We start from the raw sequence: 23502 nt of genomic DNA, 5'->3' as shown, positions 1-23502 counted from the left end.
TCATGCCCCTTCATCACATTGCTTTGTTATCAGGAGCTGTGAAATATTTAGGTGTCATTTTCCCCCAAAATCTTCATACTGTAGACAAATTGAAAATAAAAACAGGAGCTGAAAATATTTAGGTGTCATTTTTCCTAAAAAATCTTCATATTTTAGACAAATCAAAAATAAAAACTTGACTAAAACGTTTCATATTATTTTGTGCTAGTTGCTTCTCAACACAAACATTTCAGATAACACTTTCAGTGGTGACATTGTCATGATAGAAAATGTAATATAAATCATAGATTTGACATTTATACATTTCTATGAAACAATGTCTGAAAATATGATTCATTCGGCACGAATATTACTTTTTTTTCTTGAAAAAAAAAATCCACCTGAAATATACTTCAATCCCAATGGCATTCCAATCATGTGAAAGAGATTGATATGTTCTTCCACTTGATACCAAATTCATCATGGTACATGTAGATTTGAAGACAGTAAATTTTACCATGTTTGGCAAGCGAACAAAGGGTGTGTTTATATGCTTCCATTGCGAGGACAGAATCAGCGATTTCAAACGTCAATTCAAAACGCTGATCGTAAACATGGTTCTGGGAGTGCTGTTTATGCTTAACTTTTCAGAGCAAATCATGGTCTCCAGCTGGCTTCGCATCGTAAAGCGAGGTCAAATTGGGCGCGCCTTTTTTCAAAAGTTTTTTTTCCGATTGTTGTTATTACGTGGAGATAACATGGAGCTACATGTATACGACTGTATTTGCCCGGGGATTTTCATCTCACCGGAAGTATGTACCAAATGACGTCATTTAGACACGTTTACGAACATGGTTCTGTTTATACTTCCCCAGAAAGCCTGATTCTGGTCAAACGACGTTAACAAACGCACCTTTTTGTGAGTTTACGATCGGCGTTTTGAAACAGCGTTTAAATGAAAGTAAGCATGGACGCAACCGTGTTTTGGACTAATCACGTTTGGAAACGCTGATTCTGACCTGAAAAGTGGAAGCATAAAACATGGCCAAATTTCACTGAATTCCATGGGTGTATGTAAACTTTTGGATTCAACTATACCTTATACAACTGATTAAAAAATTGCTTGAACGAAAACATGGTTTAAATAGAAATGTTTTAAAAACAATGAACTCACGGTGGAACATCATCAGACGTAGAATCGACCTTGACAACGTCTTTGACATCGGCGCCATCATCCCGATACATGACCATCAGGATGCAGACAGTCACAAGCAGACCTGCTATGCATAGCATCATGTATGTTCTTACCATAGAAGACATGTTTCTCTGTATATGGAGGGGGGGGGGGGAGATGAACAAGAATGAAAGTGTAAAATAATGTGTAGAGTGGACATGTTCATGAACTATTAGACCCTGTTCTCATTTAAATTCTAAAACAAGCTTAGTGAAAACCAGTTTTAGTGGAGATTGACTAAAATTTGAGGAACGGATGTACAACATTGATAAACTGGAGGTACAACATGTGTGTAAAAAACATTTTCATTTCTTTGAGAATAGGACATTTCATTGACTTTTTACTAGAAGACTTTATACATACCAGGAAACTGCTTAAATATGACATCATACATGTACATGTATCTAGAATACTCCCCAGGGAGTGGGGATGTGCACACATTGCCTGCGGGAATGACTGATTGAATCCGATGACCGGGGTAATAATATATCTGTAATTCTGTAAAGCACTTTTCTGATGCACATGTATTAAGTGCTACATGTATCAAGCAATTATCATTATTATAATTATTACTACTATCATTATCATCATTTTTTTATTATCATTACAAAAATATAAATAACCTTTTTCAATCTTTGATGGAATTTTCCTCAAACCTTCACCAACACTCTTTTCCTGCTATTATTACAACAGAATTTTGTGAACTTCCCCTTTGAATATTAATAGTAGGGTTACACAGAGTATGATACTGAAGCACTATGATCACAAGCTGTTGTGCAAAGTACAATACAAAATGTCAACCAGTACCAAAACCGATACTATAATTCCATTCTGCTCTGGAAAAAACAACAACTGTTGATTGACAATCCAATTATCACCAAGTACCTGCCTCATCCAGTAATAGGATACTAACAAAAACACTAGATTGCAATCAATTAGGCCCGTTTTGAAAGTCCATTTTTGATGCACGTGTACACGGCGTGTTTTTCGGTCGTGTACACGTTGTAAACACTGTGAGAGCGAGTTCTGTTTTCATGTCGACACGGACCCGCATCAACATGTCATAAAAAAGGGGTCTATATAGCCTAAGTCACGGTTTTAAAGCTTACCTGATAAGTTTGAAGTTACAATCCACAAAAATTGGTGCAAATTAAAAGTTTACTCGGCTTAGCAGCGCATTAAATTAATAAAGAATGCAAAAAAAAATCAGTGCAGGGCCCTAGCTAGCGCCGACGCTCGTTGGATGCGCATTTTGTATACTGTACCGTACATGCATGCACAGATCGCTGCAGAATAAGTGTAACTGAAGTTATCGATTGATTTTCATTATTATGTTGCCAATTTGAAGAGCGTTTGTTTGTAGGCTTGTAGCACATGTGTGCGAGCGTATAACACAAAGACCTTATAATATATTACTAGACCGAAAGCTGCGCGCGCGTTCAGCACAAAACAAATGAGATTAGGCTCCGCCTACCGCGATCATTTGAAGACAAAAATAAGCCCCATTGACATTCATGAGCGTAAATATATTCATAATCCGACCTTTTCATTGGTTAAGAGCGTCATTAATACGCGATTTCCCCGATTCTTTGTCATCGATATTAGTGGTATCGTGTTACAGAATTAATTATTCATTTGACCTCATTACGTCATCTAATTTATTCATTCTGAAACTTTTCTTTCCACACAAATAATGGACCTACGAACACTCCGGTGAGTACGTATAAATTGATATAACCACATAAATTCAGTGGACTATTTACAAATTTCACACTGTATTTTCTGATCTTAAGTTATTTCTCTGCCAAATTAGAAAGTTTGTTATCATTCTTCTGTTAAAGGAAAGCAGAATTTGGTCTTTGAAATTGAAGTTAAATTGTCATCGTCGCCCTGTGCAGCCTGTACGGTACCGGTATGTTGTTTGCAGTGTTGTTGTTATGCCGCTGTGTTAACTACATGTATTTTGTACGGGCTCCTAGGCTAGACCTAGCCGGTTGGGCATCGAGAGAAATTCGGCCGGTTTGGTTCACCTCCAATTAACAAGGACTAACCCACGATTGGTTAAAACAGGAAGAATGAAGCTTTTTTGTACACTGTAACGTTAGATCTAGTAGAGGGAGATGGAGGGAGATCTGCATCTATCTTCAGTAGATCGAGACTCAGGAATATAAACTGTGAAGTGGAGTGTGGATGAAGATACTGTCATTGATTAGGATCTAGGCCCTATATGGCATGCCATGGCTATGTCAATCCTCACTTGGGATATCAAATTTATTTTGCATAACTTCAGGCTTCTGCATTTAGCCCCCATCCATTTTAACTTAGGCCCTTCTGTTATTTATAAATGTAGTTAGACTCTGTCTTAGAAATAACTAACAGACCAAAAGCTTCAGTCTCTGTTTTTTGGTTGTTCCGCTGAACTGCATTGGCTCACTCACATAGTAAAATGTCTGAAATTGTTGAATAAATCCCCAGAAACAATGGTTATTCCTGTCTAGGAAATTAACAGGCTGCTCTGCATGTTTGTCTTATTATCATTAGATCTAAATAGGCCTAATGTTAGATCTAATTTCTAACTTGGTTAACAGAGGATCTAGTGTGGCTTCCTATGTCTTTAGACTTAGGCCTACTTTACTTTTATTCATGGATGCTTTCTAGGCCGACCTAATTAAAATCTAGTCATCTAACTTATATTTTCCCAACCCTCGACGCTTACCCCCAGGGTTTATGATCTAACGTTAGGCCTAGGTCTAGGTCTAAACGACTCCATTTAGTGATTTACATGTACGAGTATGACTGTCAGTGTCAGTGGACCAAGGACTAGATCTAGATCTACTCTTGGTCAATAATGGCAATGAAGTTTAAACTTTTAGCCAGGAATAAAAGTCAGACATCAAATCGATCTCGGTTTAGAACCAAAGCATTACTTTCTAGGTCTAGATAGATCGAGAGTCCATCGTTACTATCTAGATCTAGACCTACGAGTAATTTAGATACGCGAATGCTGTTGCACAGCTCTGAGTCTCGGACTAGATCTATACTTTCTTACAAATAGATCTAGACCTAGTGCATGAGATGTGATTATGTTAAAGTCAAATGAAATAAGATTCGGAAATAAAAAGATGCAGATTCTTTTTTTTTTGGGGGGGGGCAGACACATGAAAAATTTTAGAGAATCCTAAAATTCAGAATGCGAGGGCCAGAAGTGACCAATATTACCTCGGGCAGTTATGTGCATTTTCTAAAGTAAAATTGAAGGATGTCATGCAATTCTTTTTTTGATGAAGGTTTTCACATTTCAGCACTTACCCAAATCCCTCCCCTATACATGCAGCCATGAAAAAGATCACTTCTTACTATTGTAATCTCTTTTCTTTCACAAACAGGTTGAGTTTAAAGAACAAGAAAAACAGTATAGAGGTCTACCTATATGGTTCAAGATGATGATCATAAGTGCATGCATCATTTTGCAGATTCTCATCCAGGTATAAAAGTTAAACTTACCCATTCAAAATTACAGATACATTACATGCATTGAATGTTAACCATGTTTACATCAAATAAAAATAACCTGAGCCACAAAGAGGAAGGATCTGTAATGAATATACACTTCTTAAATATACAGGCTCTCGAGTCTAAAGTTGAACCAATGTCAAAAGTTATGTACCTTGGGAAAATTTATAAAATAAGGTCATGTCCTTTATCTACTAGTAATTAAATGGCCTTTTTATTTCCTATTTGTTTATAAATATTCATATTTCATGTTTCGTATTTTATAAAATTCATTTTATTCATTCTTTAGTGTGATATTCATATTTGTAGATGTACGATTTTTTAAAAAATCTTGTTTTACATTTTGTCTAATAGGATGATGCAGTTTGACAATTTCCATGGAGGTGATTGATGATGATAAATAATTGGTGAAGTAGGCCTAATAAAACAGCGACTGGACCACAAAGAGAAATACAAACTACAGCAGTTATATGAGTGAGTGAGTGAGTTAGTTAGTGATTATTTTTTATAATGGAGGTTGTTCACATTTTTTTGGCAACAAATAGACCTGCCTTTAAAAAACCCATTTCAATTTTGTTTTTAGATTATAGTTAGTGTCGTTTTTAATTACAGATCAAAATATTCTGTGCAACAAACCATATCAAAAAATTCCAGTATTTGCAGTAAACACTGATTTCATGAGAAAGTCTGTAAAACAAGGCTTAATTGTCAGTATATCATCGAGGATCTAGATCTGGTACAGTTACATTAACTGAACTTTGTGAAATCTTGAAATCTACGCTGAAAAATGTTCACACCGAAGATCCCCAACACAGATAAGCGCACGTGGGACAAGGTATAATTATTGCTTAGGGCGTCGGGCCCGACGCCCTACCCGATTCCTGTGCTTATTTGCTGATTTCTCAGCAATTACACAATTTCTTCCAGAATTCTTTGGCACATGCGTTTTATTTATACAAACAGACACTTTGGTGGTCATTTCATTGGATTCTGTACGAACTCATTTTGATATCGTTACCAAAACTAGCATTTACCTTTAATTCTGACTATTTATATAATTTACATATGTTAATTCATATATTCATATTTAAGAGAAGTCTCTGACATTTTTTCATAGAGTACATGTAGTTATAATGGAGAGTAGTATGTACACTGCATAGAACAGGTTTAAGTGATATGCTTTATAGAAGTACAAGTTTTTAATTAGTAGAAGTAAAATTTCCTATGTTATGTGTTGAAGAAACATATATGCATAGTCTCACTTTTCTTAAAACATTTATGTTTTATAAATCATGACAATTTTAATTTAAATTAATTTATTTTCTTTCTGTATTTTCTCAATCTGCAGGACTAGTGTAACAGATGTTTTCATTCAAGAAATCCAACAGTTCAACATTGAAGACTTAGGAACCACATGATGAAGATGGAAAAGATTTTTTTTCCAATTCCAATTCATTAAATTTCTTGTTCATTTTCATTAAAACTGGTTGCAAAAAGAGAAGCTATAAACATACAAATAGGAGCGGCGGATTGAAGTTGAAAGTGGGGGGGGGGGGCACAGGGAAAATGCTGTTTTATGTGACAAGTTTTAAGTTGCGAGCGAGCTAAATTTTGACATTTAAAAAAAAAAAAATTTGTGATTGATTTTGCCTTTGACAAAATATTCAGAATGATGTATTTCACCCTTTGCTTTGCTTTTCTTTTTTTTTCTTGGTCGTGATTTTTTTGGAGGGGGGGGGGGCAAGAGCATCGGCGGCGGAAGGCAAAACATTTAGGGGGTCCACCTGAATTTATCCACCTAAATCTTAGAAGGGACCACAAAGATTTCCAGCAAAGAAAAAAGGTTGTCAACCACAATTTTAGGGGGCACAACAATTTTAACGGGGGGTCCACCTGAATTTAGGGGGGACGCAGGAAAAAAATTGACTAGCAAAAAAAAAAGATTCTCAACAAAAATTTAGGGGGGGGGGACTGTCCCCCACCTCAAATTTAGGGGGGACAGGTCTGCCCATGCTGCCTATGGGCAAGAGTCCTTCAAGCCCCCCCCCCCTCCATCTGTATGAAATGCTTATATACCCCCACTCATGAATTATTAAATTTAATGCACAAAGGATTTTCTTCATAAGTATATTATAGAAATGAAAATATTGTTTTGATGTTTCAAAGGGCACCTTCTCAGGTGAAACGGGCACAGAACAAGTTCTTTAGGAGCACTTTTCTTGGGTAAAATGGGCAGTGATTCAAGAAAGGGCACTTACAAGAAGGCGAGGGGGCATTTTGTAACACATGAAACGGGTCCTCAAATGGAAGGGCACAGAACACGATTGGAGGGCATTTTGGGGTAAAAAAATTGCATATAAGGGAGAGCACTAATTGGTAACACCTAAAACAGGTTCTCATCTGATGAAAGGGACACAGTACACGTTCGTGAGGGGGGATTTTACTTGCATAAAAAGGCACTTTTCAGTGCTTCAAAAATTAGGGGGAACTGTGCCCCCCCCCCCCCCCCCAGCATACAAAAAAAAACTTTTTATTTTGGTTCAAAGTATTGACACTCCCTTAAGAAAAAGGTAAAGATTAATCCTCTGATAATATATTTTTTCTGGATAATTAATAAAATTCACCACTAACCAGAGAATGCCTACATGTCTTTCATTTGTGTTCATATAGTATTTGTACAAAGCTAAAATGAAAGGGATTTGGAATTGGCAAATTTCAAACTGGGATGGAGATCGAGAGAGGGAAATAGTGATGAGAAGTGGGTTGAAAAGAGATGAGAAAGAAATGGAGGGGCACATGTGAAGAGATAATTTAGAGGGGGTGGTAAGGGAGCTGATGTTGGAAGTAGAAACAAAAGGGGTGGAAGAGAAATAAGACGAGATTTATGGAAACCAGGAGACAGATAACAAGTGGGAAAAGAAGAAGGAAATATATGAAGAGTTAAGTGGCAAAAGGGGCTAGGGCCACTCCAAGAAAATCATTTTTTTTATTCTCCAATATTGCAATATTCTTATGCAAAAATAAATTTTCATGGTACCCTACCATGAGAAATTTAAAATTGGGTATAAAAGAAATCTACTTATCTTCATATTTTTTAAGATATAATTTTCCAGAAAAAATTATGTATGGACCTCACCCCTTTTGCAACTAAACTGAAATTGACTTAACCCCTTTTGAAAAAAAGGTGAATTTTCTTTTTTTAGTTCACTTTTTTTTTATAGGAATTTCAACTTTTCTATGGTATCATCTTATAGAGCTACTAAAAATCAATTAAGACATAAAAATCAAACTTGATGAAAAATGGACCTAACCCATTTTAAAAATGAGCTCTTCATGTGTAGGAGAAAGGCGGCACAAAAGAACTTGAGTGGGAAAATGATTAAATGGGGGAAAATGAGTAAGAAATGCTGGAGAATAAAGGGGACAGGAAACATATTGAACATGATAAACTGGGGCCCGTTTCATCATGAGTTACAAGTATGGTAACTATACGAATACCAATCATAATCAAGATTCCCACGGTTATCACAATAATAGCGATGTTTAAATAGCTGGATTTTAATGAAACGGACGCCAGATGAAGAAAGCAGGCACGGGAATCCATTAAGATTTTTTTCTTTTATTTGTTTGCTTCTCGAAATTTGTTTGTAACAAGAAATGACTCTTAGTGGTGAAAGTTATTTTTTTCAGTATTCATACTCAACCAGTGAAAATGAATACCATCATTGTAATAACCATGTTTTGCCCCCCCCCTCCTAATAAAAAAAAGAAAACAAAACAGTACAGTGCAGTACAACAGCCTCCTTTGATCTTTCCGCGGCCTCTGCCGGCTATTTAGAGTCAGTTTATTTACATTTGTTAAAAACTAAGATTGCTGCATATCTTAACATGTGAAAATTTGAGGATGGCAAGAGCACTAGAGACCTTTTTACCTTATCACGACTTGATCTACTCGTTTCATCTTCCCTTTTAGAATTAGCATAGGCCTATAAGACGCAATACAAACATTGTTTTGTTTTTAAGTGATATCGCGCTTGTGATATCGATACTTTATAAAGCGCAACGTATCGTCTCAGATTTGCGCTTGCTTGATTCGCTGAATCCTTCGCGTCACGAGCGCGTAACAAAATGAATACATTAATAAATTTGCCAAGTTGACCTTTGTCATTGCGCTGGTGTACGTATTGTCTAATACACGTACAAAACCACAGTTGACGAGGGAGCATCTTACGAAATTAATATTAATGGGGGCTTATTTTAGCTTCTAATGGATTAAACAAAATGGCGGTAGCTTCAGGGGCCTGGTATAACACGTAAGTTGAAGCGATGATCTCTATCGCAATTGGTGATTCTCAAATTGACTCTGAGTGTGATTGAGCAACGCTTTCGAGCTTTCGAGACCGGAGCAGACCCATTTCGTGGTACAAAAACGTGAGTCTCCAGAAAGAATGTGGATTAAATTGTCGATTTTGGAAGTGAACTCACTCTGGATTAATTGAAATATATTGACATATTAGTATTTAAAACATGTGCAGTGTCTGAGAACTAAGATTTAATGTGAGGCTGTGAGCTTGTTCACTGACTTTGTAGCCCCATGCAAGCTTTATGCAGACGCTACCGTGTACACGTTGATGGAATTTAGTACACGTGCACTGACTTGACCGTGCGTGTACAAGTGTACAATCAATAAGCCAACCCTACCATCTACATGTAATAACAAAAAGAAGCAACTCCGTGGAATGAGTTTTTGTCAATAGGAATTGGGGAAAGTGCTCATTGTTTATGTGGAAATATAATGAAAGTTCATTGTTTCTGAAGCGTCTATATTTCAGAAATTGAAGGCTATCAATGCAACTCCAATTCAATTAATAATGAGCCAAGCCTGCTCTCTAATAGCAAAAGGAAGCAACTCCGTGGAATGAGTTTTTGTCAATAGGAAATGAGGAAAGAGCGTCAATATGTGGAAATATAATGAGAGTTCATTGCTTCTGAAACATCTATATCAGAAATTGAATGCAATCAATGCAACTCCAAGTTAATTAATGCAGTGATACATGCACTGTATAGAGAATACAGAAAATATCCCACACAAAGAGAGAAGTCAATTTTGAAAAAAAAGAGAATTGCTACCGTTTGCCATTGCATGGCAGAATAGCGTCAGTTATCAGGACCCATGTCTCATGAAAGATTCATTTGATTAAAAGTACATTCACACCTCCCACAATGACTTTTAACTGCATATTAAAAATGACTGTTGTGTACCACTCAAAGCACTATGCAGGCCTCCATGTTAAGTTCTCAACTGCAAATACACATACAGTAGGCCCGAATTTACAAAGGTGGTTTTCATAACCCACAGTTGAATCCATGCTTTATGTAGATTTCCTGTAAAAATTACGCTTAATTTATCGCGTATCGGGCGCGTGTATAGAGAATGTCCAATGCTGATGCGCGCGTATGTCAAAATGCGCCAAATTGACACCTGTTGCCATGGTTATCCACACTTTTTTATTAATGAGTCAAAACTGTTCTTATTCAGGAGTCTACTCTTCTAACGGTGGACTCATGAATATAGCTTATCTATATGGTGAGATTTGACCATCTTTCAGCTTACATTGTACAATAATCCTAGTTATATTAAAGGGATTGTTTAACTTTGTGAGCAGCCGATTTAAAAAATTCTCAAACCAAGATGAAACATGTGTACAAGTGCATGTATTAGAACTAATAAACCCTGAAAACAACCATTATTGAGAATGAAAAGCTAAAACTACAAGGCAAACCCCGATTTTGTAAATAGGCGTCTTATAGACGCCTAAATAGTACACATAAGTGTATGGGATGAAATTAAGATGGTGTTTCTGGTCACTTTATATTTCAATTTTCGAAGCACTAAATAATTATTTTCGAACGCAATTTTTTCTGGGCTTCATTTTTGTAACATATCACAGACACAGGTGACAAGTGTGACCTTCTAGCTCAGATTTTTTAAAAGTCAAACCAATGTTAACCAATCACTTTAACAAAATGAGAAATTATTGTGGGGTTGAAAATAATACAAGTCTATTAAAGGGGAATTAAGTGTCTAACCATGGAGCTATTAACATAGCTCTATGGTCTAACTGAAGAAGGAACAAAAGCTCAATCAAACAACAGAAGCAAACGGAGGAAAGAAGATGGAACTTAACTATGAAGACACGGGAACAAAATTGAACTTTAACTCGACGATGTCTGGTAGTGCACTGTTTTTTTTTTGTTGGGATTCCTTGCCTCAGTAAAACTCAGAATTGCATTACAAAATTAGCATATATTCAGATTACACAAAATCAACCAATGAGACTAAAGAGAATGGAGAAGCCAACTGAAAGTGGAAAAGTCTAGTTCACAAAAATAACCAATAAGAGATAGAGGATGGAAATGAATTAGATGTTGGGATGGTTACATACAAAGTTTGAACAAAAGAATAAGATGTGGGAATGTAATAAATGAACACATCTGAATAGGAAAGGAATGACAGGAGAAATAGGTTGAAAGTGAAAAATGGATGACAACAGAAGCATCAAGAATGTAAAGAAAGCTGAACTAAATATAACAAAGCTTGAACTACATGTACATTAAAGGAACCCAAATGTCCAAATAACAGTCCTACATTAAATATCAATAATTTTTTAATGGTGCACCATTTGTTCCTTTGTTTCTCGGCATTTGTATATTGAATTAGATAAAAAATATGGTAAATTTTGGACTTTTGCACCGCTGGTAATTTTTTAATTTTAGAGAAATCTGCTCCCAAGATTTATAATCTTTACTGGCTTTGGGGGAGATACCATTTCCAAAAGTGGTCTCATATGGGTCTACTGAAGCAAATATGTGATATATGATCATATATCCCCAAAATTAAAAGCCAGATATTATTACCTACAGACCTACATGTACATGTACAGCTGTACGATGTGTAATTCAAGCTATTATCTATATACTACATGTATTTCCGGTTGCCTATTGGTACTTCCCAATTCGGTAACATGAAGAACATGTATTAAATTTAGTCTGCAGGCACAGACCCTGATTGGAACTTTGATCAACAAGTGTGCCTCCATGCAGAGACTAGTATATAAAACTTTCTGTTCCAATACAGGAGCCTTCAGTACACAAGGCATGAGTAGGCTGCACATTCAGACCCTTAACACGAGTGAAGGGTTTACCCAGCAGTCTACATTTAATCCTGGATACAGTATACTATATGGTGACGTAAAGTGCTCTATACAGCACAGGCGCGCATCATTTACATGTACATGTACACCGTAGATGGCGTGCACATACACTACGCGTCCACATGCTTATACATGTACATCCCGGGGGGGGGGGGTACTCAAATTATCTTTTATGGGGGGTGTGCCTCGCGAAACACTGAAATAGGGGTCTAAGGAACTGACTATAAGGGTTAAATACAGGGTCTTGGGAACTAAAAATGTACCTGGCCGTGTGAAAAACAGGGTCTACGGAACTAAAATCAAATCAAACAGGGCGGGGAAAATGAGGTTATGGGAACGGCACATTGTCCCGGAATGACTGCGATCGCGCGTGCCCTACATGTATAGCTGGCTCTGTATTGTAGCTGAGGACTTTTGGCTTGACGGAGCCGTGCGTGTAGCTTGCTCTCCGATCCGGGGTACGGTAGATTTTCACTGCTCACGGTGGACAATTTTGGCAGGGCTTGGGAACGGAGGTGTTTCGTAACAGGGGTCTTGGGAGCTGGTTGGGGAGGCTTATGAACGGAACTTTTGTAAAATGCAGATGCTAGAGAACTGAAATTTAGGTCTGAAAAGGGGGGGGGTCTTCAAAGCGGCACGTCACCGTACCACCAATATATGTGAGTGCCCCCCCCCCCCCCCCCCCCCCGGTGTACACCAGACTAGTGCTTGGGTTTGATAAAATGGTTTTATACAGATACAGTATAATTGACCGGTAATTTTATACATACTGCAGGCACAATAGGAAAATGACAAATTTCTGGAGGGGTGTATCATGAATATTATGGTCTCTAGATATATCAGCTGAACCCTGGCTGGACCATTGTGACATATTTTCTGTTAAGAGTTAATCAATCAGACAAGCAAAAAAATATTTTCTCCAAAATTCCACATTCAGGTAATACGTCCTACATGTATATACATTTACATGTAGATTTCAACCCCCTATTGTGATGCAAAACACAAAAGAACACACAATGTATGCTTAAGTTTAGTATTACAGTGTACATATGGATAGGTTGATTTGTTTGAAGAATTTCTTAACGATCCCAACACCAGATGATAAACTTCACAGACCAAACTGAACTGCTACAAGAGGTGGTTTTAAACCGCCTCGATCACAAGAATCCCCGTTAAATTACGAGAACTTTTTAGGCTGAAAAATACCCATTAATTATATTTGCATTCACACCGCCCTGAAACATACCCTTCGGGATAAATTCCTGAAGTTACGAGCATGCGCAGTATGGTCTGATAAGCAGGCAAGGCGCGAGACTCAAAATCACTAGCCCAGCAGCCACCCACGGCGCCGCGCCCAACGACACGCTGGGCTAAAAGTTCTTGTAATTTGCTTTCACATTGCCAAAATACCTGCGACCTTGGAAAAATCCCCGCGAAAGTTCTCGTTATTTCGCCAAGTACCTACTATTTAGCGGGTATTTTCTTTCGGGGAAATTACGCGTAGTTTGCTTTCACATTACCAAAATACCTGGTATTTTCTGATCGGGGTAAATTTCCCGATCAGAGAATACCTGGAACTGACGAACTTCGAGGCGGTCTGAAACCACCTAAGGAGAGTCATAAAGGGCAGGACCACAAATAAACAAAGGTTGTTTACAATTCAGTCTACAGTTCCTTAATCCTGGACTATCGTTAAACCACGGATCCTACTATAGTTAAACATATTGCTATATCTTTCTTTGTTCTCATAAAACTGGTCTTTCTTTAGCCCCATAATAAAGAAATAGCTGTGATTGAGAAATTTATTACAAGATTGATTTTGCACAACACAGCATGCGCTTTCTCATGAACTTCAACTTCTGTTTCTGATAACATTTGGCAAAAAGTTCAACCATAGTAGGATCCATGGTTCAACTCATGGTGACCAAATTTTGACAGTCGAAAATCGAAATACGCGACACTTCGAGATCAGGGGCCCGTAGCAGAAAGAAATCAAACGCAGCTCTAAAATTCATGCGCTACTTGATTTTCAACCAATCAACAGCGCGCATACATATGGGACTTGCGGTTGATTTTTTTTTTAAAGCAACGCTTTCTGCAACGGACCCCTGATATCAGTTGTGCAATATTATTGAGCTAAACATTTTCATGAAGCCTAACATGCTAGATTTTATTGAAAAAAAAAATTTTGAGCCAGCGCAGCAAAAGTGAATAAATTTGTGATAAATTTTGACATACTATTATATCAAACACAATACCAATTTTTTCCCATTTTGTTACCGTGCATAAAAATCAAATGCTTGAATATTCTCTCATAAATGTGTTAGAAATCATGAAATATAGGATAAAACGCATACACTAAAATGCATAGTGGGTATGTGCCGCGGAGGGGACCCCCATTTTTACACTCAAATTTCCGTTCCAACGCATAGCATTTTTGTCTTAAAAAGCACAAAGAAAGCCGCTCCAAGGCATACCATTTTCTTCTTACTGAGAAAAAAAAAGACAGAAAACCGCTCCAAAGCTTCGCATATTTTTTGTTACGCCATTCCGGTCGCTTTGATCTGCTGCAGTGAGCTGCAATTTTGGTGAAAAGCGGCCGCAGAGCGCTATCCGACCATCGCCTCTGCGCGAGCGCACCCGGCGGAGGCTGCGCTAGTTGCATCATGCACGCATGCCCGTTCCATGGGGATGCATACGGACTCGGCGATCCGTTCCAAGGACCCCCGTTTTCACAAACATTTGTAGTTCCGAAGCCCGTTCCGAGGACCCTTTTTTTTTACAATAAGCCCGCTCCGAGGCCCCCTTTTTTCGTCTCGCCCGCAACACACCCCTACCACTTTTTGGGTCGAGTCCCCCCCCCCCGGATATAAAACACTACATTGGTAGTATATAGACCTCCAGTAATGAATAATAGTATATATATATATAAAGGCCAATAAACAAAAATATAACTATAGCAAGTGCAAGTAACAATTTAAATGATGTACATGTACATACCGGTAGGCAAGCAAACCAAGTAACTTTCACTGAATCAAACTGAAGCAATCGATGCCATTGAATGAAGCCCATGTTGCTAACAATCAGCTACAATATTAGACTGTCTGTGATGTCACAATGTGAATTGTACTACCAGCAAGAGCAGCAGTGGCATTCTTTACAACTGAACCTTGGCACCATAAATATGATGGCACTAGCAAAAGCATCAAAGAAACAAATTTTTCATGAGAGATGAACACAGAGCTGCGATATTTTCCTTCGCTGTCCGGATTTATAATTTCATGGAGTTTTACAACACCCCTCCTTTTTATCTCTGTGTTTACTGTTGTATTTTTGTAGGCTTTGCATTATATACTAGTACTGCACTACAGGCCTGCACTGTATACATCTGTTAACCATAGTATCTGATGAACATACATGTACATCAGTATCTGGCATCATAATAGTCTTCACAATTCAGACCCTACTAATGTATTTTATTTCATTTCGTTTTATTTATTTACCCATTCTAATCATAAGCAAAGTATATCATTTTCAACATAAAGTGAATGACATGATGATTAACAAACATAACGTTATTCTAATCAAAATATTAATTACAGGCCTATGGGGCAATAGCTTAGTCGGTAGAGCGGGGGTTTCGGATTCTGGTGACTCGGTTCAATTCCCAAGTGGTGTGCCGGTAAGGCATTTATCCTCATTACCAGGTCCCTTCAAGAGGCCTTAAACTGTTGGTTCCCCGGTTGCTTGCTCACAGGCATTCGTGCTTTCTTAGCAGTCAGGTACATGTAAAAAACCTCGGTATAACATAACATGTGTAAATGTTCTATTTTTTCACTTTATCCTTCAAAGTTTTACTGTACACGTAGGGCCTACATGTACTTGACTTTGGAGTACAAATGCAGGCAGCCTATTAATAGTATCATATAGTACATGTACATGTACATATGTAGGTCCTTTATAGTGAGTGATTATATTACCGACCGGCCTTGTATTTCCAAATACAAATACATCATATACGTAAAAAAAACTTTGCAACATCCTTCCATAGGGAACAATAGATCGATGATGAAAAATGGTCAAAAAGACATTTTCAAAGTCTTTATATTCTCAAAATAATGAAATATGGTCAAAATAGCTCATCAGTGATTTTTTTCCCCGCATTTTTTCCCATAGAAACATATATATAATACCTTTTTCAAGTGACCAAAATATTTCGCATACGAAGAGTGGGCCGATTGGAAGCTGATAACGTAAAAAAAAATTATTTTGTAGGCCTTTGTGTATTTATGATGAAAGTTTGGTGAATTGAATGAGAATAATGTTTGATTCAATGATTGAATTCATGAATAGTGTTAGGTATACATGATGACTACCACATTATGTGCTCCAACAAGCGGCTGTGTTGTAGACTACATAGCAACAGTCCAGGAAACACTATTTGACCCAACATCTGCTTTATCCATCCTTCAGGTTTTCATTAAAGGACAAGTCTACCCCAACAAAAAGTTGATTTGAATAAAAAGAGAAAAATCAAACTAGTATAACACTGAAAATTTCATCAAATTCGGATGTAAAATAAAAAAGTTATGGCATTTTAAAGTTTCGCTTAATTTCAAAATACAGTGATAAGCATAACTCAGTGACATGCAAATGAGACAGTCAATGATGTCCCTCATTTACTATTTTTGTTTTTTATTGTTTGAATTATACAATATTTAATTTTTTACAGATTTCACAATAAGGACCAACTTGATTGAACCATATAGTATTAAACGATGCTAATTGCACATTTTCAGGGAGGAATTAAAGAGAAATGCCAGTAGTTGCAGTAAACACTGATTTCATGAGAGAGTCTGTAAAACCAGGCGTAATTGTCAGTATATCATCGAGAATCTATATCTGGTACAGTTACATAAACTGAACTTTGTGAAATCTTGAAATCTATGCTGAAAAATGTTCACACTGAAGATCACCAACACAGATAGGCTCACATGGGACAGTGTATGATTATTGCTGGAATAAAGACCTGACGGAAGTGACCGAATCCGCGCTTATTTTGCTGATTTCTCAGCAATTACAGAATTTCTTCCAGAATCCTTTGGCACATATTTCTTATTCATACAAACAGATATTTGGGTGGTCATTATATTAGATTCTGTAAAAAGTCATTTTGAGATCGTTACAAAAACTGGAATTTATCTTTAATCATTATTTCACATGACAACATGGAGTAAATTGAAATATATATTTCACATAATGAAATACAAAAGAAATAGTGAGTGATGTCATCAGCCTCCTCATTTGCATACCGACAAGGATGTGAATATAACTGTTAATTGTGAAATTAAGCAAAACTTTAAAATGTAATAGCTTTCATTAATATTTGACATCTGATTTTGATGAAATTTTCAGTGTTAGGCTTTTTGGATTTTTTTTTCTTTTTATTCGACTCAACTTTTTGTTGGGGTGGACTTTTCCTTTAAGAATCATACCATCACTAGAGACCTTCAAATCTATTAAGGGCAAGTCCAAGAATTCGCGCACATTAACGTATGGGACATTTCAGAGGCTTTAATGACCTGAAAAATAGTGTTAAATTACTTTGATTAGAATGAATACCCTCATGATGGTAGACATCTAGGAGAATAATCATGCAAAAAAAGGTGACATATGACCTTGACCTTTTAGAGAGAAGATGTGCCCTAGCGTATGGGACGCAGAAAAAAGACAATTTTTAAAACATTTTTTTTAAGTTGAGAATTCTCTGAAAGTATTTCATTTGACAACTTGTTACTTTAATAGAAGTCACCATACTCTAGTATGTCTAAGGCAAGTTTCATTTCATAAGCCAAATCCCTCTAATTACAGACTCTAATTAAACAGATTAATGACATGATACGTATGGGACAGTTACGTATGGGACATTTTGTCCCCATAGAGAATGTACACAATTTTCCCCAAAGTAAAAAAATTGAAATAATTTAAAATATGGAAATAACAAGAGTTTTTTTCTTTTAAAATGTTCTCTACATTTTGATATGACTGAATGCAAAATTAGCCATTTCAACATTTTTTTCTTGTTTTTCATGGTTTCATGAATTTTTTATGTATTCTAATGTTTATTATTTTTTTCACATTTTTCCATTTCACATTTTTTTGCTTTGTTTTCATTTATCAGTATTCATAACAAATCAGTCTTTAAAAAAGGCAAATAATCACTTTTTAGAGCACTCTTGAAATTTATTTTTCTCCATTCACTTTGTACACAAATCTCCCCATTGACATTGTGTGTAAATGTTCCATACGTAACAATTTTTTAATTAACTTTCATTTATAATTAAAAAGTTAACTCTATTTTTGAAACTTTTTGTACCATTTCATACTTAATAAATTAGAAGTTACCATAGATGAAACAATACATGTACAAGTAATGTATTATGAGAAATAACTTAAAAAAAACATCCTCAAAATGTTACATATGGGACACATTCCATCCTTGGATAAGACCTCATTTTCATAATTAATTAGATGACACCATTTTTCCCAAAAAAAGTAATAAGATGTTTATGGGGAGTCCATGTCCCACATATGAAATCTAAGAAGTTTTGCTTTCATTTTCTATGAGTTTTTATAATTTTCCCATACGTAACGCCCATTTTACCAAGTATGCAAATGAGGTGCCCCAAATTAGCATTTAATATGCATATTATCAAAATTTTCTTCATGAAATTTTTAAAATTTAAGATTTGGGCTTTCTTACCCCACCAAAGATAACTTCTTGAATTAAAGATGAAATTTTGCCTTCTGACCTTTTCTTGGACTTTCCCTAAAACTGAAGTTTATATAGTATTACCGGTGGTTATTGGCACTTTGACACTCGTCCATACTTTCTCATTCTTTCATTTCTTGTGTGCCTTGGAATAGAATATTTCTAGAAAGATGGCGCTATATAATTGCCTGGAACTATCATATTCTTATTCAGGCTTCTTTTTTTATTTTGTTTTTAAATAGAGGCTTGCTTTTCAAAAATATTTCCAGCTTTCATACTGTAGGTCTTTTTTCTTGCTTGCACATTTCCAGACCAATTCAAAAAAGAAGAAAAGAAGTTCACTCTTTACCATTGCCTTTACCCGACAGTGCCCTCTCCTCTCCTTTTATAATAAACTTCCCCTAAAAGAGAAAAATCTGTTTTTGCAACAGATGCATGCAAGATAAGAAAAAATTCAAAAAAGTATTCTGGTACTTTATCAGTTTTGGAAGAACTCTCCCACGGGTAAGCTTTTGTCTCAATGTACTTCCCATCTAAAGAGAAATTTTAATTTTGCTACAGATGCAAGTACATGTATAAGAAAAAAAAAAAATTATTTTGGTGTCAGTTCTACCATTGCCTTTACCCGACAGTGCCCTCTCCTTTTATAATGAACTTCCCCTAAAAGAGAAAAATCTGTTTTGCAACAGATGCATGCAAGATAAGAAAAAAAATTTAAAAAGTATTCTGGTATGTACAACTTTATTAGTTTTGGAAGCACTCTCCCATGGGTAAGCATTTGTCTCAATGTAATTCCCCTCTAAAGGAGAAATTTTGATTTTGCTACAGATACAAGTACATGTAAGATAAGAAGAAAAAAAATCCAAATAATTATTTTGGTAAACACCAGTTTTGGAAGATATCTCCTTAAACTAACTTTTGTCACAATGAACTACCCCTTCAAAGAGAGAATCTGATTTTGCGACAGACAATAAAGAATTCAAAAAATTATTTTGGTATCAGTTTTGGAAGAACTCTCCCTTAAACTAACTTTTGTCACAATGAGCTACCCCTTTAATGAGAGAATCTAATTTTGCAACAGATATTAATGAATATGGAATAAAAAATATTATTCTGGTATCAGTTTTGGAAAAAAAATGTGCATTCATTTAATTCTTGTACATGTACATCAGCATTATCCATTGCTATGTACAGTGCGTCTAAAAAAAAAATTTTTTTTAATATAAAAATACGTCACTTTGGGGGGAAAAGACCTACATGTACATGTATGGAAAGCCAATAAAGTCAACTTTCAAATGACACCCAAAAAAGTTGAAACTCTTCTTGCTTGAGTGAGCAGTACAAAGGGTATCAAAATTACGCTGGGCAGCATTTCTTTCAGTCTTTGAGAGGCGAGTCCTTTGGAACTTGTAAAGTTGAGGGTGTTGAGATAAATTAATGATCAATCATGATAAATTTAGGTTGTTTGAACAAATTTCATGAATTATCAAATTGAAATTTAATGCATGAGTGAATGCGAATTGGATAAATACCAACTACCTTTTATAGCAGGAAAGCAGGCATTCTCAATTATTTGAGTACAGATCTAGAATTGCGTTTTATTACCATGAAAAAGATATTGCAGTGCATGTATGTAAATTTGGCTATTATTCCCAATTTCATGTTTTACATAATACAAAATTAATGCAAAAATGCAATTGTTGTATTCTGTGGTGCCATGTACATGTACAGAACATGTAATGATCAAAGCATAATTTAGGTTGGTAAACATGGTTAGAGACATTAAGTTTCCAATATATACACACTACAAGGCTTGCCAAAACACTGCAAACCAGCACTATAAACCCCTTTGATGAGCAGATTTTCTACTGATTTGGCAAAATATGATTTTTTTTTTTTCAGGGGCTACATTTCACAACAAACTGCCTAAATCTAAATCTAAAGTAGTGCATACCTTTACGAAAAGCTTTATGAAACACCCTCTAGTCCAACTCTTTTCTAGTTTCCAGGGGACTGTTTTATAAAGTTGTTCGTAAGTTAAGCACAACTTTAAGAGCAACTGGTCACTAGTGATCCTTTCTTACGTGCTATTAACCATCGCCAATGGCTGCACCATTTACCACAAGAAAGGATCACCAGTCGTTCTCTTAACTTTATACGAACAACTTTATGAAACACCCACCAGGACTCTTTTGAGCATTTCAGGGGGCTACATGCAAATCGCCCCCAGCCCCCATTTTTTCTCTGCTACTCATAACATATAATTTCCGTTTTCAAATTTTGCTTAAGAAATTTTCAAAGACTGCTGAAATTGAGTGAAAAAAAACCTTTATTGGATTAATTTTGATATTCCTGCTGATTTCAAAACATTGCATGCACGAATGTCTGAGCTCATGCAATGTTTTGAAATATGCAGATGGCGCGTGTTGCCTGTATGTCATTATAAGTTACGACAGGTTCGGAAGTGTCATAAATATTTAGTGAGGTTGTTGGACCCGATCTAGGTAAAGAGGGCTTTTTGAAACGGTAATAGCTGACAAGTATAGTGAGTGGTTGTATTACCGACCGGCCTTGTATTACCGAACGTGCGCATCGTACGCGTCAGAAAATAATTTCATACGCTCCACTCTTTGCAACATAAAAAAAAATCCTTCCAAAGAGAACTTGAATAGAAAGATGATGAAAAATGGTCAAAACACATTTTCAAAGTCTTAATATTCTAAAAATAATAAAATATGGTCAAAATAGCTCATCAGTGATTTTGTTGATTTCTCAACTTTTCCCATTGAAAACACACGTTCGGTAATACGACACCTTTTTCAGGTGACCAAAATATTCACATCCGAAGAGGGGTCTGATTGGAAGCTAATATCATCAAAAGAAAAAACGATTTCGGCAAATTTTTTACATATTTATATTTTGTAGGTAATTGTGTATTTATGGTGAAAGTTTGGTGAATTTTATGAGAATATTTTTGAAATGATTGAATTCATGAAAAGTGTTCGGTAATACGATCCACTACCATACATGCAGCTCACTATCTCTGATTTAGTCAAGAAGTTAGACTTGAGACGGTGTTGTCTGTTGAGAAACAGGCCAGCCCCAGCCCAGGTGAGTCACAGGTCGGACGTCGGTAGGCCCTACATGTATGTTCGCTTGATTTTGGGATTTGCATTTGGTTGCCCACAAACAAGTTAACAATCACAGTCACAAATTCATTCCATTTCTCTTATAATGATAAATCTCTGTTCTTGTTTTTTAAAAACAATTTCATGTCAGAGCACACAAGAGCGGCCTCACAGTAACAGTAATGACAGTGTTATCGACTCGAACCCTTTCTTTGTTGAGCATGCAAGTGGATACACGATATCACGGATACATGATTTCTTGCATTTGTTGTGCGTGCAAAAGAAATTGCACGCGCCAGTATTATTAGTAAACGTCTCCAGCTCCCTACTGCAATTAAAGAGCTACGCGGCCAACTTGGTCTTAGTCTTGGAACTAACCTTAGAAAACATCCCCTCGGTCTCAGTACAAAACACTGCCAGGCAGGATAGCTAGGATCCACTGGTGAAAGAAAATTCAGGAAGATTTTATTAGCTGATGATTTTCCCTCCCTTTTCCCTTCACCTTCAGTCAGGAAGACTCATCAAACATCATTTGACGGCGCGCATCAATTCTTGATTCGATATCGCGAACGGGGTTTATCGGATGCAGCTAGCTCTATTCGAATTCTTCCGCATCCCATATCGATAATTGTCTAGATCTAACTTCCAGGGGCGTCGATCCATTTTTCAGATGGGGGGGGGGGCAAAATCATGAATCAGAGTTCCAAAGGCGCTCGATCACACGAAAGGAACAATCTCACCCCACACCAAAGTTTCACGTATTGGCTTCTGTAAAGTAACAAAAATAATGAAGATAATGCTTTCATTGCCAATAAAGTCTTCAGTACCGTATTCGACTTTTCGACGGTCACGCTTCTTCAGGCAGGCACGTAGCCAAGGGGGGGACAGTGGGGGCGGTCGCCCCCCCCCCCAAAAAAAAACCTCCCCAAAAAGAAAACAAAAGAAGGGAAAAAAGAGAGGAGAAAAGGAAAAGGGAAGGGAGGAAAGGGAAGAAAGGTAGCTTTGTGTTTTTCCCCCCTTTTTATTCTTTTTTTTATCAAAAGAGAAACTCCTTCACTCTTGCTCCAAATTTGTACATGAATTTGCTTCCGCGCTGCGCGCGGTTAAATGACATTCTTGAAGTTCTCCATTGCTTCCCCCACCCTTTCTCTAACCCTGTTTTTCCACCACATCTATATGTGTTACTCGCCAGTTAAAGTTCAAATGTATACATTATAGGGCGTGGAATTAGATTAAGGTTAGGCCGAAGTATATGAAGCTATTTTTTTTAATTGATTGCGCAACTTCTGGTAGGGTCGGCTCCGGGCGGGTAAAATCTTTTTATCAATTTCCGCCGTCACCTCCATAAAGTCAACTTCTCCCGCTTTTCAGCTCATTACTAAACAACCATAATTTGGGGGCAAACAGGTTCCTGATTTAAAAAGAGGAAGGTATAAAATTCGTGTCGTATCAAATAAAAAGTACAATATTTTTTTATCGAATTCTATTAAACTTCATGTCATTTCCTTGCACATTCATCTCCTGTCCTGATTTGCGCCCTCAGTTTTAAATTTTGAATGACACTTCAGTTTCTTTATAATTCAAAATGAAGCGCTTCAGGATAAGTCAAAGAAATTCGGCATCCTTTCTTATATAATTTCAATAAATCACAGAATTTTCAAC

At 36.6% G+C, this 23502-nt stretch overlaps 1 protein-coding gene across 2 annotated transcripts in view; it reads right to left on the bottom strand.

Annotated features, from left to right (window-relative positions):
* Nucleotides 1-22364, bottom strand: part of LOC121405813 (galactosylceramide sulfotransferase-like) — a 29246-nt gene extending 6882 nt beyond the window's left edge. Inside the window, exons 1-2 of one of the 2 annotated variants that reach the window (XM_041596771.1) lie at nucleotides 22219-22364; nucleotides 1154-1305 (exon numbers count right to left, since the gene is read on the bottom strand). In XM_041596771.1, coding sequence (XP_041452705.1) covers nucleotides 1154-1305; nucleotides 22219-22230 — 164 coding nt within the window. In that variant the 5' untranslated portion in view covers nucleotides 22231-22364. Of the gene's footprint in view, nucleotides 1-1153; nucleotides 1306-14940; nucleotides 15300-22218 lie in introns of those variants that run through there. The other variant, XM_041596770.1, reaches the window with a different exon arrangement.
* Between the last annotated feature and the right edge of the window lie 1138 nt (nucleotides 22365-23502).

The sequence above is a fragment of the Lytechinus variegatus genome, chromosome 19, assembly GCF_018143015.1.
Source record: "Lytechinus variegatus isolate NC3 chromosome 19, Lvar_3.0, whole genome shotgun sequence".
Classification (NCBI taxonomy): Eukaryota; Metazoa; Echinodermata; class Echinoidea; order Temnopleuroida; family Toxopneustidae; genus Lytechinus; species Lytechinus variegatus.
This window is presented reverse-complemented; position numbering and strand designations above follow the sequence as displayed.